General features: G+C 41.6%; 1 protein-coding gene across 22 annotated transcripts in view; it reads right to left on the reverse strand.

The window, feature by feature from the left end:
• Window positions 1-13,622, reverse strand: part of ptprdb (protein tyrosine phosphatase receptor type Db) — a 104,284-nt gene that overhangs the window by 15,250 nt on the left and 75,412 nt on the right. For 8 of the 22 annotated variants that reach the window (XM_079672083.1, XM_079672087.1, XM_079672072.1 and 5 more), the window contains 14 exons: window positions 13,427-13,453; window positions 12,635-12,752; window positions 11,738-12,325; window positions 11,287-11,381; window positions 10,669-10,925; window positions 9,315-9,408; window positions 8,261-8,485; window positions 7,975-8,135; window positions 6,564-6,575; window positions 5,561-5,673; window positions 5,413-5,454; window positions 4,755-4,852; window positions 2,897-3,020; window positions 156-331 (listed from right to left, as the gene is read on the reverse strand). In XM_079672083.1, coding sequence (XP_079528209.1) covers window positions 156-331; window positions 2,897-3,020; window positions 4,755-4,852; window positions 5,413-5,454; window positions 5,561-5,673; window positions 6,564-6,575; window positions 7,975-8,135; window positions 8,261-8,485; window positions 9,315-9,408; window positions 10,669-10,925; window positions 11,287-11,381; window positions 11,738-12,325; window positions 12,635-12,752; window positions 13,427-13,453 — 2,130 coding nt within the window. The remainder of the gene's footprint in view (window positions 1-155; window positions 332-2,896; window positions 3,021-4,754; window positions 4,853-5,412; window positions 5,455-5,560; window positions 5,674-6,563; window positions 6,576-7,974; window positions 8,136-8,260; window positions 8,486-9,314; window positions 9,409-10,668; window positions 10,926-11,286; window positions 11,382-11,737; window positions 12,326-12,634; window positions 12,753-13,426; window positions 13,454-13,622) is intronic. The other 14 variants (XM_079672093.1, XM_079672074.1, XM_079672081.1 and 11 more) reach the window with 4 other exon arrangements.

Raw genomic sequence — 13,622 nt, forward strand, 5'->3', positions numbered from 1 at the left:
CTCCTGCTCCTCCCTATTCTGCCTGATTCTTTTTTATTACATCCCACCTTTCCCTTTTTCTTCTCTCGAAAATCAATATTGTGGTGGCGCAGTGCTGTGCTACCCTGTCCTTGCTGTCCCATATTCCCATGTTATTCCATCCCTCTATTTCTTACCCGTGATTTCTCCTCCAGCTTGGTCATCATTATAATGTTTGCTGTGTGCTGCTCCCAGACCAACCTCCAGAAATCCCCAAAAGTCTCAGGTAGGGACCCCTGGGTGGCAATATAGGCATTCTGTCGGCGGTAGCCATCAATATAGTTAGCATTGATGTAGTCACTGCCGGGGACACCTGCGTAATGAAGAAAAAGTTGAAGTTAGGGAGAATGTTGAAACAAATGATGTGTGCAAGGTGAGAAGTTGAATGGATTGTGATGAAGGTTGAAGAGAATAAACAGGGGAACAGATGTGTGAGGCCGATGCCACTGATGCTGAAATATGCATCAAATGTCTTTCCACTGCATCATATGTATTATGAATGGCATCAGGGTGGAAGGTCTCTGCACTGATTACATGAAGATCGTATCTGTGTGTGTAATTTCCTTTACAGATGAACCCGATTCTTACTATGATTTACGGTGAAATAATCTATATGGATTACTTAAAGTATGCTGCAATGAAATCAGGTTTATGTCTCAGTAATAAAAGGTACAGACCATCTGAGGTCATGGCGGGGAGATTAATGTTTCCACAGGGCCAAGCGTCCTTTGGTGTTGGATTGTTCAGCCATCTTGTTTTATAATACATGCTAAAACGATCATGGGCCTAATCTGACTACACTCTGGATGTGTCGCTTTGAATGGCAATATGACTGTAAGGCCGTCTCTGTGTAAGACTCAGCTGACACTGCTTGTCCTGGAAGGGATTGTGTATAAGTGTGTGTGTCTGTGTGTGTGTGTGATGTGAGAGACCATCTGTGTGTGTTTGATTTAGGATCAGTCCTGCTCATCTGGGGCCTAATACCATAATCCCAAAAATCACTGAGTCACAGCTCAAACATGCACACATACACCAAAACACCAATGTACACACACAGGCATACACACAGACGTGTACGCGTACATTCAGCCGTGACCCTATTCTGCTGGAGTGGGACACAAAACTCCTTTTGAATCGTCTAATAGCAGTTTACACTTAAAAAGATAGAAGTCAATGAGCAAACAGTTGAATCCCGACAGGAAGAAACTCCTGCAGCTGATCTTTTCTCTTGCAGCCTATTGTAAGAGCACGATTCAGTCCCAAAGTAAAAAAACCCACGTCTCGCACACACATGCCTCGCACACACACACACACACACACACACACACACACACACACACACACACACACACACACACACACACACACACACACACACACACACACACACACACACACACACACACACACACACACACACACACACACACACACACACACACACACACACACACACACACACACACACACACACACACTTAAATGACAAAGGAGAACGGGGTTTTTACACAATTTATTCTAAATGGGATGAGGACAGACGGTAAGACGAGCTTCTAACATATGTTTATCAACCTCAGTCTATAAAAGACAGCTTTGCTAACTGCTTTGATGTGCTACAACTTTATTGCAAGGGACTACAGCAGAAGCACTGTGCAGATAAAACACACACATACACACACACACACACACACACACACACACACACACACACACACACACACACACACACACACACACACACACACACACACACACACACACACACACACACACACACACACACACACACACACACACACACACCCTTCCAGTCTCTTGGTGGCTACCCTGGCTTGGCAGAGAATTCGTGTTCATGCAGCATGTGTGGAGGAGACTGGGAGCAAAAGTGCATATCTGTGCTTGTGCAAATCCTGGGCATGTGTTTTAAATCTATGGAAAAGTGTGTGTATACGTGAGTGTGGGTTGTGTGTGACATGCTCAAGAGTATATGTGTTTTCTCAACTGAAAGAAAGACAGACAGCCAGGGCTCCAGGACAGGAGGGGGTGGAAGGACTGCTCACACATGCTCTGCCCAGATAAGGCTCATCTGTTTGGGCTTGGCCTCCCACTGCCTCCCTCTCTCCACTTTCGAGCTGCCAGTTTCTCTGCCTCAGGTCTTTCCGAGCTGAGGTGGGTGAGTGCGCATCAAAACGCACACTGAGAGCAAGACTGAGAGTTTTTTTTCTTTTCCAAAAGACCAAATTTAGACGAATGGGCATACCGTGAAAATATATTAGTGAATACATAATTAATAAAATGTGAGCTCATTTATCTCCATTAACATTAAAATGGTGAGAGACCGCATCAAATATATGATGTGGTGGCAATATTTATCCTGAAATGATATTTTTATGGCTGATGAAGTTAAAGCCCTTTATGTGAAAATGAGAAATGGCAATGAAATGCATCTTTGGGCTATTAATATCGCATCCGTCATGGATTGCAGCTTTCACACACACACACACGCGCACGCACGCACGCACGCACGCACGCACGCACGCACGCACGCACGCACGCACGCACGCACGCACGCACGCACGCACGCACGCACGCACGCACACACACACACACACACACACACACACACACACACACACACACACACACACACACACACACACACACACACACACACACACACACATATGTGCTTCTATAATTGTGATGGCTTTCATTGAACAAATGTAATCCATAGCCTCTGTTTCCAACCCTATCCCAACTTCATTCCCAGTCTAAACCCTTGGCCCAATATTAATCCTGAAACCATGTCATAAACCTCCAAAAGCCTGTTTAAAAAGGCCAACATGCTGTCACTTCCTAATAATGACCTGTTTCTTACCCTCAATGCTGGAGAGTATGACTCTGGAGTGATCATAGGCAATGACGTTAGCATAGCGGTTCTTTGGTTTGTTGACCTCCAAGTTGGAGTTCTCCCATGTGAACTGCTGACCGGGGTCGATGGACTACAACACACAAAAGACAAGGTCAAAGAACAAATAGGAAACATCAACACTATATAACGGAAAGTACCATCGTTAACCTCTGTTATATTTAATTTAATACTGTTATAATATCATGCTTATGCTAAATGCATAACTGCCTAAAAAGTGTATGTTGGCAAAGACTTTGTTATTTCTTAAAATCTCCCTTGAAATTCAGATAACGGCATCTAGAAAAGCCAGAAGCAACTTTAAGCTCACACACATTTTCCAATGTTGATGCAGCAAAAAAACACAGCATTAGAAACCAAGTACAAATTGAACATTAACTATATATATATAACTATATATTACTGAACTTGAACAGGAATGTCGGCAAATATGATATCCCATTTCAAGAAACACCAGCGATGTAGGGACTTTCCGCTTTCTCTACCAGAGAAAGATGATAAAAGCACAATACATTCCTCTGGGAGAGAAAGGATGGCTGTGTTAGACCAACACATTAAGTTCCTGGAGGGTAATTACAGTGTAACCATCGCTGTTAGCTGGAAGAGGCAGACATGAGGTCATTATTGGGCTGTCAATGGAGAGGGACGAAGAGGAGAGAGCCAGAGCAATTTAGCAATTTTGAATATTTTACCACACATAATTATGGTTTGGTTAGGGAAAAAATGGACCAGAGTGGTACTCGTTGAGTGCATACGTGTATGTGTGTGTTTGAGACTGGTTTCCGCGCACTGCCCAACATCATGTGTGTCTGATTATTACACCGCAATCATTTCTGGCCTCTCTCTCTCCCTCAGTGCTTCCTCCATCCATCTATCTCGTTCCCTCGTTGAGGGTTCAGCACCGAACAAAGCACACAGTCATACAGAGAGAATGCGGGGCTCAATAGAGTGGTTCAACTCACACCACAATTACATACAGATCTCCCTCACTGTCTCTTCCACCCTCCTTTATCCCTTTCTCCTTAAAACACCCTCGCTCTGTTTTTCTCCCCTGCATAATGTGTCCTTATCTTGATTTATATACATATCTCTGTCACCCGCAATTTATCTTTATCTTGTCTTAGCCAATTTGACCCTTATGCCTGCTCCTTCACCTAGAGGCCGTCGGTCTAAAATTATTAGATTTTATTGCAAAAATAAAACATTTTAACCCTTTTAACAGCTCTCTGTGGGGTTCATTGCAATGCCAGTACCATTTGCTACACAGTCAGCATGTTGGGTAATATGCTACTGAAGTGTTTTTGTTATTTAGTCCAGCAGTTCAGCACACCAAGTTCAGGCACATTGTTGTATTAACTGTGCGAAAAGTTGAAGAGAACTAATCAGATTTTTTTTTTTAATAGAGAACACTGGCTTCATGTATCTCTTGGTGAGTGTTCTCTCTCCAAAGCAAACTCTTTATTTATATCTCTATTGCCCCTCTTCCTCTACCAGAGCGTAGAAATAAGCACTAGATAACCATCTGGCTGTAAGCAAACTCTCTTTGAGCCTGCAATTTCAATTTCCCCCTTATATTTGTAAAGATAACGACAAGGAAAGGAAAATGTGTGTTATTTGGTATCGTTCAATGAGGATGAATCAAAGTGCATCTTAACTTTGGACACTACATGAGGCTCAATCTACAGCGCTGGCAAACTGAGCTTATAAAATATGCAGAGTCAACAATAAATATGTGTTTGATTGCATCAAAACCAGATGAATTCACCAAGTTGAAAGATATTCAGGGACAGATAATCAGCATTCCTACCTCGTACTCTTGGGAGAACTTGAGATTGTCGTTTGCCTTGAGGCGCTCAGTGTGATCTGCCAGCTCAGAGATGGGGACAGGCGGGTGACTTGCCATGCCTGCCGTGCAGAAAAAAAAGAAAAAGAGGCCTTTTAGATACATGTACAAAAAAAGTTTGAGGAGGAAAATGTTAAGAGCAAGGATTCTCAGAGGTGGTGTTGTTTAGTGTTCTGTCCACAGTCAGCGGAGGAAGCAAATGGAGGTGTTTTTTTGTGTTAAGTGACCATTTTCTCTCCGGGCGGACAGAGAGAACAATGTGCGTGCTCTGAAAGTTACTGAGGCACAATAACATGTCCTCAGAGTGAATGCACACTGCTGGTGAAGACAAAAAAAGACTGTGAAAGGCGGTTAAACATTTAGCATGAAGATTTTTTTAGGGTTTCACAAAGAAATATTCCAGAGGCATTTTTTATGAAATGTTGTCAATTCAAGCAGCTTCATCCTATATGGGATGGAAGGTTAGTTAGCCTGAACATGGGAGAGAAAGTAGGAAAAGAAATTAAGAAAGAAAGTAGAGATAGATTGAAATAAAGAAAGAGATCAAATGAATACGGTAATATGGAAAACAATGACAGCAGAAAGAAGATCTATGATCTATAGCGGACTAAGACCAACTAACTTGACAAACGGCGATAACCGCGGTACACTGATACACGGTAGGCTGAAAAGGGAAACAACACCACAGTTAATCTTATAAAAACAACTAATATGTCACATATCTATCTCCAACCAGTGTCAGTATGTGTATAGAGATGTCTCTAGTTTACCTGGAGTCTGGAAGTTGATTCTGCGTAGCTCCACAGGGTCAGTGGGATTGTGGGACGACATGGCTTTGCTGCAGGGGAAACTGGCTTTCCTGCCTTCAGCCTCGGCCCTTTTCCTGGAAAAACAGATCCACACGCAGCATTAACATGTACCTCAAGCTGATGAATTGAAACGTTTTACTGCATAACATCTTATTGTAATCTTACACGTAACCTCAAATTATTGGGGGATTTGTGTTTTTTCCAGAAATATTGGAATAACTGATTCTCAGAACGTTTCCGTATCAATTTAGCCTAAGCTCTAGTTGACTGCTGGTTTGGTGTGGCTGCTTTTTCATATGACTTTGCTTGTTATTTGGAAAGGAGGAAGGTTTTTTTCACGCACGCACGCACGCACGCACGCACGCACGCACGCACGCACGCACGCACGCACGCACGCACACACACACACACACACACACACACACACACACACACACACACACACACACACACACACACACACACACACACACACAGACAGACAGACAGACAGACAGACAGACAGACAGACAGACAGACAGACAGACAGACAGACAGACAGACAGACAGACAGACAGACAGACAGACAGACAGACAGACAGACACACACACACACAAAAACACACACACACACACACACAAAAACACACACACACACACACACACAAAAACACACACACACACACAAAAACACACACACACACACTCCCAGGAATGAAAAGTAACATCGACTTTATTATTTCTTTTTATGCTAAAATCACCGACATGAACAAACTCAGGGAGAGCATTTGTCTGTGTCTTTAATTTGTTGCTTTTATGCCTTCTTTCTTTTTATTCAGTGCAGGTAACTATAAACTCATCTAAGAAACATCAAGGTAATCCTGACTCTACTGGGATCCATTATCCAAAGCATTCTTTGCAAAGGCTTTTCAAGGAAAATACCCCTGTAGGACAGAGGAAATGGTAATAGGCAGTGTTTGTTTACCTGTCAGGTTTGCTGGATCCAAACAGGGAGAAGAGGAGATAAAAGGACAGACAAGGATGAATAACATTAGTGTCCAATCAGAAAAACATCAGGGACTGAGGCTGATCTCATCGTTCTCTCATTAAAACTCATCACTTTCATGTTAAAATGTTAGATACGTTAATTGCACCTCCTATAGACACAGAGATGACAGCAAATCTAAATGACAAAAACTCTTCCTCTGATTTCATAAAACACTGCATACATATTTACACAACCTATTACTGTGACATCTACTTTATAATTTATCATACTAATACTATGTTGCAGCTCAGCCACTCCTGAGACCTTAATGACTGTTTACACTTTAGGGCTTATGAACTTTAGAATATTACCATAAAGGTTAATACTTTTGCAATACCACAGTCACAGCAATTATTCATGTGCAGTAACAAAGCTCCATCCAGCAGAACAGATGATTATCACGAATAACGCTAATGAGCGCTAATGGTATTTCCCCCTATCTGTTTTGTGAGCTCCGTGTACATAGATTTTAAGAACAAATTATTAAAGAAACAAGCAATTAAATGCACATAACAATTAGTAAACAAAGCGATAGGGAAGTTAATTGTGTCGCCAGCAGCAACGCAGGAAAGCAATAAATAAACCTTAATGTTTGTTTCATAAATAGTGGGAACACATAATGAAACAGCTGGGCTTTGTTCAGTCTCGGCTCGATTCTGAGGTAAATCAAAATGTTTTGCCAATAGTTTAGGTGTAGGTCCAAACTATTTACCCATTAAAGTAGAGGTTTCTAAGGGGGTTTGAAGGAAGTATAACAAGAAAACTGATACAAATAAATGAATATGAACCTTTTCAATGTATCCAAGTCAATACCTTTTGACATTAGAGTAGACTGGAGGTGTATGGGGGCACAGTTGTCTTATTTTTTATCTCATTGGGGGCCCACACTGTCAGACTTTGAAAAACTCTGCCCTAAAGCAAAATTCCAGACAACTTCAATTTAGAGAAGGATAATACATTTTGCGCACCTCTTTGAGAGATAACTGACATCATTATTTCTTCATGACCTTACTCTGTCGAAGGTGATTTACAAACTGCTGATTAAGATGGAACAGTCTAACTACACGTAATGAATATATTAAAATATGAATAAAAAATATATTCGTTACCCAAAAATATTTTAAGTTGAATACAGAGAGGAGCCAAAAAGAAGTAAATCCCAGTAGAGTATCTGTTGCCCTTGAAGACATAAGCTAACTTTGTAATTATTTTTCTTATCTCGTATTCACAAGAACATGTAAATCCTTTACCCTGTCTCTTTTGAACCTCCTTGCTCCTTCTCTCATCAATCACAATCATTTATTAAACCATGTTTTACATCTTCCTTCCTCCATGATGCTGCCTTTACCTCTTGAAGAGGAGAATGGCGATGACGATGCAGACGATGAAGATGACAGCCAACACAGGCCCAACCACCCACAGTAGACCCTCTTCCTCGTCAACGATTGGCTGAGGGTCCACATCCGATGAGGTCACAGGATCCGAATAGGGGCTGGTGGAGTACATAGTCTGGAGGAAAGCATGGTTTTATGCGTTAATAAAATTGCATTTATAAAAAACTGCATTTAGATGATTGAACTGCGGGGGGGGGGGGGGGGGGGGAGGGGAGGGGAGGGGATTGTGTTTTCACTCACGTTCTCAGAGAGGTCTAGCAGCGCAAGCACAAAGAAAACATATTCCTGTCCGTTCTGCAGTGGACGGTTGCGGAAGTCACCGTAGTTTCGGCCATCTCCTAGTGTGAACTCCAGGGGGAGGGTCTTAAAATGAGCACTGACATAAGCTCTAGGTTCTGATTGGCCAGCCTGTCTGCGGACGCGGAGGGCTCGACTGACGCTGGTCCTGTTGATCTCTTTCAGGAGCTAAACGGGAAGACAGGGTTAAACAGAGGAGAGGGATGAAGTCAAGATAATTGATACAAACTTTGAAAGTTTAACAAAAAGGTGATAAATGAAAATGGGGAAATAACAAATTCCTAAGTGTTTATATATATATAAAAAAACATGTACAAAAAATTACAATTTGAGCAATTTCACCTCACACAAAAACCCTCATCAGTGGAGGAACAATGGGCTGTAAAGGGCTTTATCACCTTGGCACAAATGCCTTCATCATCAACTAAATTGCGATTGCATTTATCTATTGAGACAGTCCGACACATTAAACCTCTATTGAAACATGAATGTGCTTTCATAACAGCGTAATGGAGCGAGGAAGTCTTTAGAAAAAGGCAGGAAGTGAAATTAGATGGAAAATATTGTTTGGATTAAACAGAACAATGGATGGCCAGGTCATCCACCTTTGCATAATAAGACACAAATGATCTGATGAATAGAGTGGAAAAACCCTGCCAGTAAACTCAGCATTATTCTCTGGTGTCCTGTTGGTGACTGGAAAATGAAATTGAAAATACTTTATTTATCCCTCGAGGGAAATTAAAAAATGTTGCAAGCCAATGTACAAATAGGAATGTAAAAAAAGAACAACTAAGGCTTAATGGTATTGACCTGTCCATAGCTGGCATATCAAATCCAACACCAACAAGGCACAAGTCAACAATGTCATAATCACATTACCCAGTTAATCATCATTACCCCCCCTCAACATTAGCATTACCTTATAATAGGTTCTTTAATGTGATTATTATTTAGCTGTTTATTAAAATAACCTCCTGTCTGCTGCATGTCTCACCTCATCCAGGTTCATCTGGTCGGGCTCCTCCCAGGGATTCAGAAACTTCCCTGCTCTCTGCTTCTTCAGCGGCACCACCACCACATAGTAACCCCTAAAACACAGCAGGTTCAGATTTAAGGACAGCCTCATATTTACTGTACAAAACTGTCACTTTTCCATGAAAACCACAGATGTCTATTTTGTATTTTCATTTTCTTTATCACAGTTTCTTTTTATTCTCATTTGAGATGTATAAACCTCTTATTATGTATTAATTTTACTTCTCTGTTGATCTTCTTATTGCTGTCATTTTGCTGCAAGAACACATTTTCCCACTGGGGATCCATAAGGGTTAATCTTCAAACTTACCGACACACATGAGTGGAATTGATTATGATGTCTAACTCTCAGAAGGAAAGTGAATACAGAACGGTTCCCAAAATAATATGCTTCAAAGAACTATGGAGTATTGTATTATTAATACAGTATATAGTGCAGCAAGAGCAGCAGCTGTGACACCGCACTCTAAATCTAAACAGTGTGGCTGTTTTTGGAACAGAGGGCCATGTCTGAAGTCATGTGCGAGACAAAAACAATAATACCACTAGGGTCGGGGAAAGAAGTCAGAACATAAGCAGACGCCAAGCGATGAGGGCACTGACACCAAACTCATACATGTGTCCTCAGATGACTCACTGCAGTGCCCTATGCTACTACGTCGAGTGGTACAGTATGAAGCTTATTTGTGTAGGTTTGATATAGCTGTAATGCAAGCAAGATTAAATGATTTGTGCTTAAAAATATATATAAAATAATATTGCATTTTTTGGCAAATTAGGTCAATATGATCATCTTCAACAAATAAAAAAAAGTGTTTGCAGATGTTTTTTTACAGTGTGTATTACTATCTTGAATCAAGGCATCTGAAAGGGGAAATACTCTTGTTTCTGTAAAGAGTGAAAGAGCAAAATGCTGTTTGGGACTCCAAGAATCCCCCGAACACTTCTGATGTACGGGAACAAACTGCAGGAAAGTGGCTTTAAGAACATGTTCTGTAGCAGTGGAGGGAATCAGGTTGTGCTTTAAGGCTCAAGGACTGCTTCCACGTGATATCTATATTTGTTATTGGTTATAAAAAAAGAGAGATGAGATTATCAGCTTTGTGCTTTCATTTGGCCTGTTGTGGGAGTTCTCAGACTTGTTTTGCTGCCAGCTCAGAGAAATCCCCTGTGATGGAAAAGCAGCAGTAGGAGGAACAAGTGCAATTGGAGTATATTCTGCAATGCCTACTATTAAATAATGCTACCATTTAATCATTATATTATAAAATAATTTCCCCTCTCACTCTCTTACTCTCATTCATCATCACTACCTGACTTTGGCGGTGGTCTGCACAGTGGGCAGCTGCACTGTCACCATGCCGTCAGCGTTGGTCTTTCCCACCACCATAGGTTTGGTTTTCAGGATGTCTGGGGCGGTGGTGACGGTGACGCGGTGCTGCAGCCCCCCCGCACTGTTGGCCCGGTTAGTGAGTAAAAAGGAGTATTGCGTGTCTGGTTCCAAGCCAGTGATCAGCTTCTGGGTCAGCTTCCCATCCACTTCCACAGACTCGCCCTTTCCATATAGGATCTGGTCACAAGGTAGGTCACATAGTTTGAGAGTTAAATTAAACACAACATAGGGTTACACACTTTGTAAGTTCTCAAACAGCCCCGAGGAGGCTATCCATTTTTAATGTAGCTGTTTTATTTTCACATTTGAATATACTTTAGTACAAAGTCTCCATGCTTTTGCCTGTAGTCTTGTAAACATCTCTATTTATTTTAGATCAAAAGCCTCAGACTTAATCATTATCAATCAGAAAATGTTAGTTTGTTTCAGGCAACCTAACACAGGCATTTGTTTGTACATCATTTGAAACCTGTCCTATTTGAAATCTTTTTTTTATTTTTTTACTACATTTAATATGATAAAAGGTACATCTACTCACAGTAAATGGCTGGGAAGGGTTCTTGTCTCGGATCTCCCAGGACAGCAGAACAGAGTTCTTCATGGCAGCCTTCACTTTGAAGTTGGTGGCAAAAACTAAGGTAGAGAAAAAAATAAACTATTAATATGATTAAATTCTCAATTCATCTCTCTACTGAACCAGAATGAAAGCCTTACCTGTGTTCCTTCTCAAGTACTAATCTCAAGATAGCTATCTACTCTGATCAACCCACAGCGAGTGTGACTGGACAGGGACTCTTACCTTGTTAAGGAAAAGGACGTTGGGTCTAAGACTACAGTGACAAGACAACGAGAAAACGACACTTAGGATGATGTCACCAGTGTTTGTGTGCAAGTGGAGTTTTAGTGTGCACAATGTACTGTATGCACAAAGTGCAGTTAGGAAGCACTTCCCGAGCAATGATGATGGGTTGTTAGAAAGGGAGTCCTACCTTGGTCTAGCCGCTGCGTCCTAAACTGAACGCTGGGGCTGTACGGCCCCGGGCCAACAGCTGTGAACGCGCACAACCTGACATCATACACAGTGTCAGCACTCAGACCCTCGAACAAAACACTCAACCCTGGATTGGGCACCACAACTTCTGAGGCGTTCCCTCGACTGTTTATATCCTTGAACAGCAACGAGTACTTCATTATTTTCCCATTTCGCTCAATGAGTGGGACTGATTTCCATGCCAGTCGGAGGGAGGTGGCAAAAGCCTCCTCTAGGATGATATGTTCTGGGTATCCACTTGGGGCGTCTTCCGGAGTAGTCAACTCCTTTACAGCCTCCTCTCCGTAGCCCATTTTGTTACGGGAGGAGAGTCTGAACACATAGTTAGCTCCCTTGTGGATGTCCTGGGCGCTGTAGCTGTTCTCCTTGGTCGGCAACTCCACCACCGTGAAGGGAAGGACATCGATGCGGCCGAAGGTGAGGCGGTACCCGAGGAGAGGGGTGGGCTGGTTGGGAGGTGGGTACCACTGAAGCAAAGCAGTACCTGAATCAGTGGCACTCACCGTCAATTTGGGTTTTTCAGGCACTAGAAAGAGGGAAGAGCAGAAGAGAGAGAATGATGAAAAGATAATTAGAGGATAATTGCACATCACATTATTCATAACCTCAAGCAAAACTGCAAAATATGATTAATGTGGCGACAAGAAATGACTGGCTTCATTTTGGCATATAAAGGTGTTACAGAGTGAGAAATAGAACAATTCAATGATTGAATGGGCTCTAATGACCGTTATTGATGCTTTATTCTCAAAGATCATTACAAGTTATGTGAGTGCTGATTCTAGCTCCAAGCCTGTCTGTATGTTTGTGTAAGAGTTGGTGCTGACACACTTACATGGCAGGGCGCTACAGACAGTAACAGGTTTGCTGCGAGCGCCATCGCCCTTAGCAGTGTAAGCCCCCACTGATACAGAGTAGGCTGTGTCTGACTTCAGGTCTCCAAGAACCACCTCCTGCAGAGAAACAAAAAGCACTGTCAGCTTCAAAAGCCTATTTCTCTGTGCCCTCAGAACAAGGAGCAGGGCTTCAATTTAATACAAAGTACGGGTCAAACTGGTAAAAGAAACAATTCTATCCTCTTTGTCTGTATCTTTGTAGGCAGATATATTTAGCTCTTTTCTAAACCACCATCACTACAGGCCAGGGAATCCAATAAACACATTGTTTTCTCCAAATGTAGAGTTGATTTGTGATCATCTCAACAAAACTCAAAACAGCTTTATTCAATCATACCTTCTGAGCTTAAAATGAAGTTCACAAGCAACACAAAATGTAATAACAAACACATTCAAAACTCATTTAGTTTGGTCTCCATCTAAGCACTAAACAACTATATTTTCTTCTATTTTTGGCCTTGGGAAAGCATTAATACCGTGGTATTTTGGCAATACCCCACAGATGACTCATATCATCACTTATCTATGTGTTTTTCCAGGGTCCTTTATTAAAAATCCTGCAGAACAAACACTGCAGAAATGAAAAAAGGGGCCTTGTGCTCGATTGTAAGCCCTCGCTCTGGATGTAGGAGGTTTTTAATCTACAATCTCATAAATATGACTCATCTACTATCTGTGCTTTGTTGTGTTATCAACTATTAAATAATAGACTTAAAGATTGGTTTACTCACATATTCAGCTGAGTCATCATATTCCCACTGAATGATGTAGGGAGGAGAGAAATAGAAGACAAAAAGAGTAACAATTAGTATTCGGGATATGATCTAAATGACCGAACACTCGAGTCAAATGCAAAATATTTGCTGTCATCGAAGTATACATTTAAACTCTCTGCAGGAAAGCAAATAAGCATAAAGTATTTCCTGG

This window comes from Notothenia rossii (genome assembly GCF_949606895.1).
Source record: "Notothenia rossii genome assembly, chromosome: 1".
Classification (NCBI taxonomy): Eukaryota; Metazoa; Chordata; class Actinopteri; order Perciformes; family Nototheniidae; genus Notothenia; species Notothenia rossii.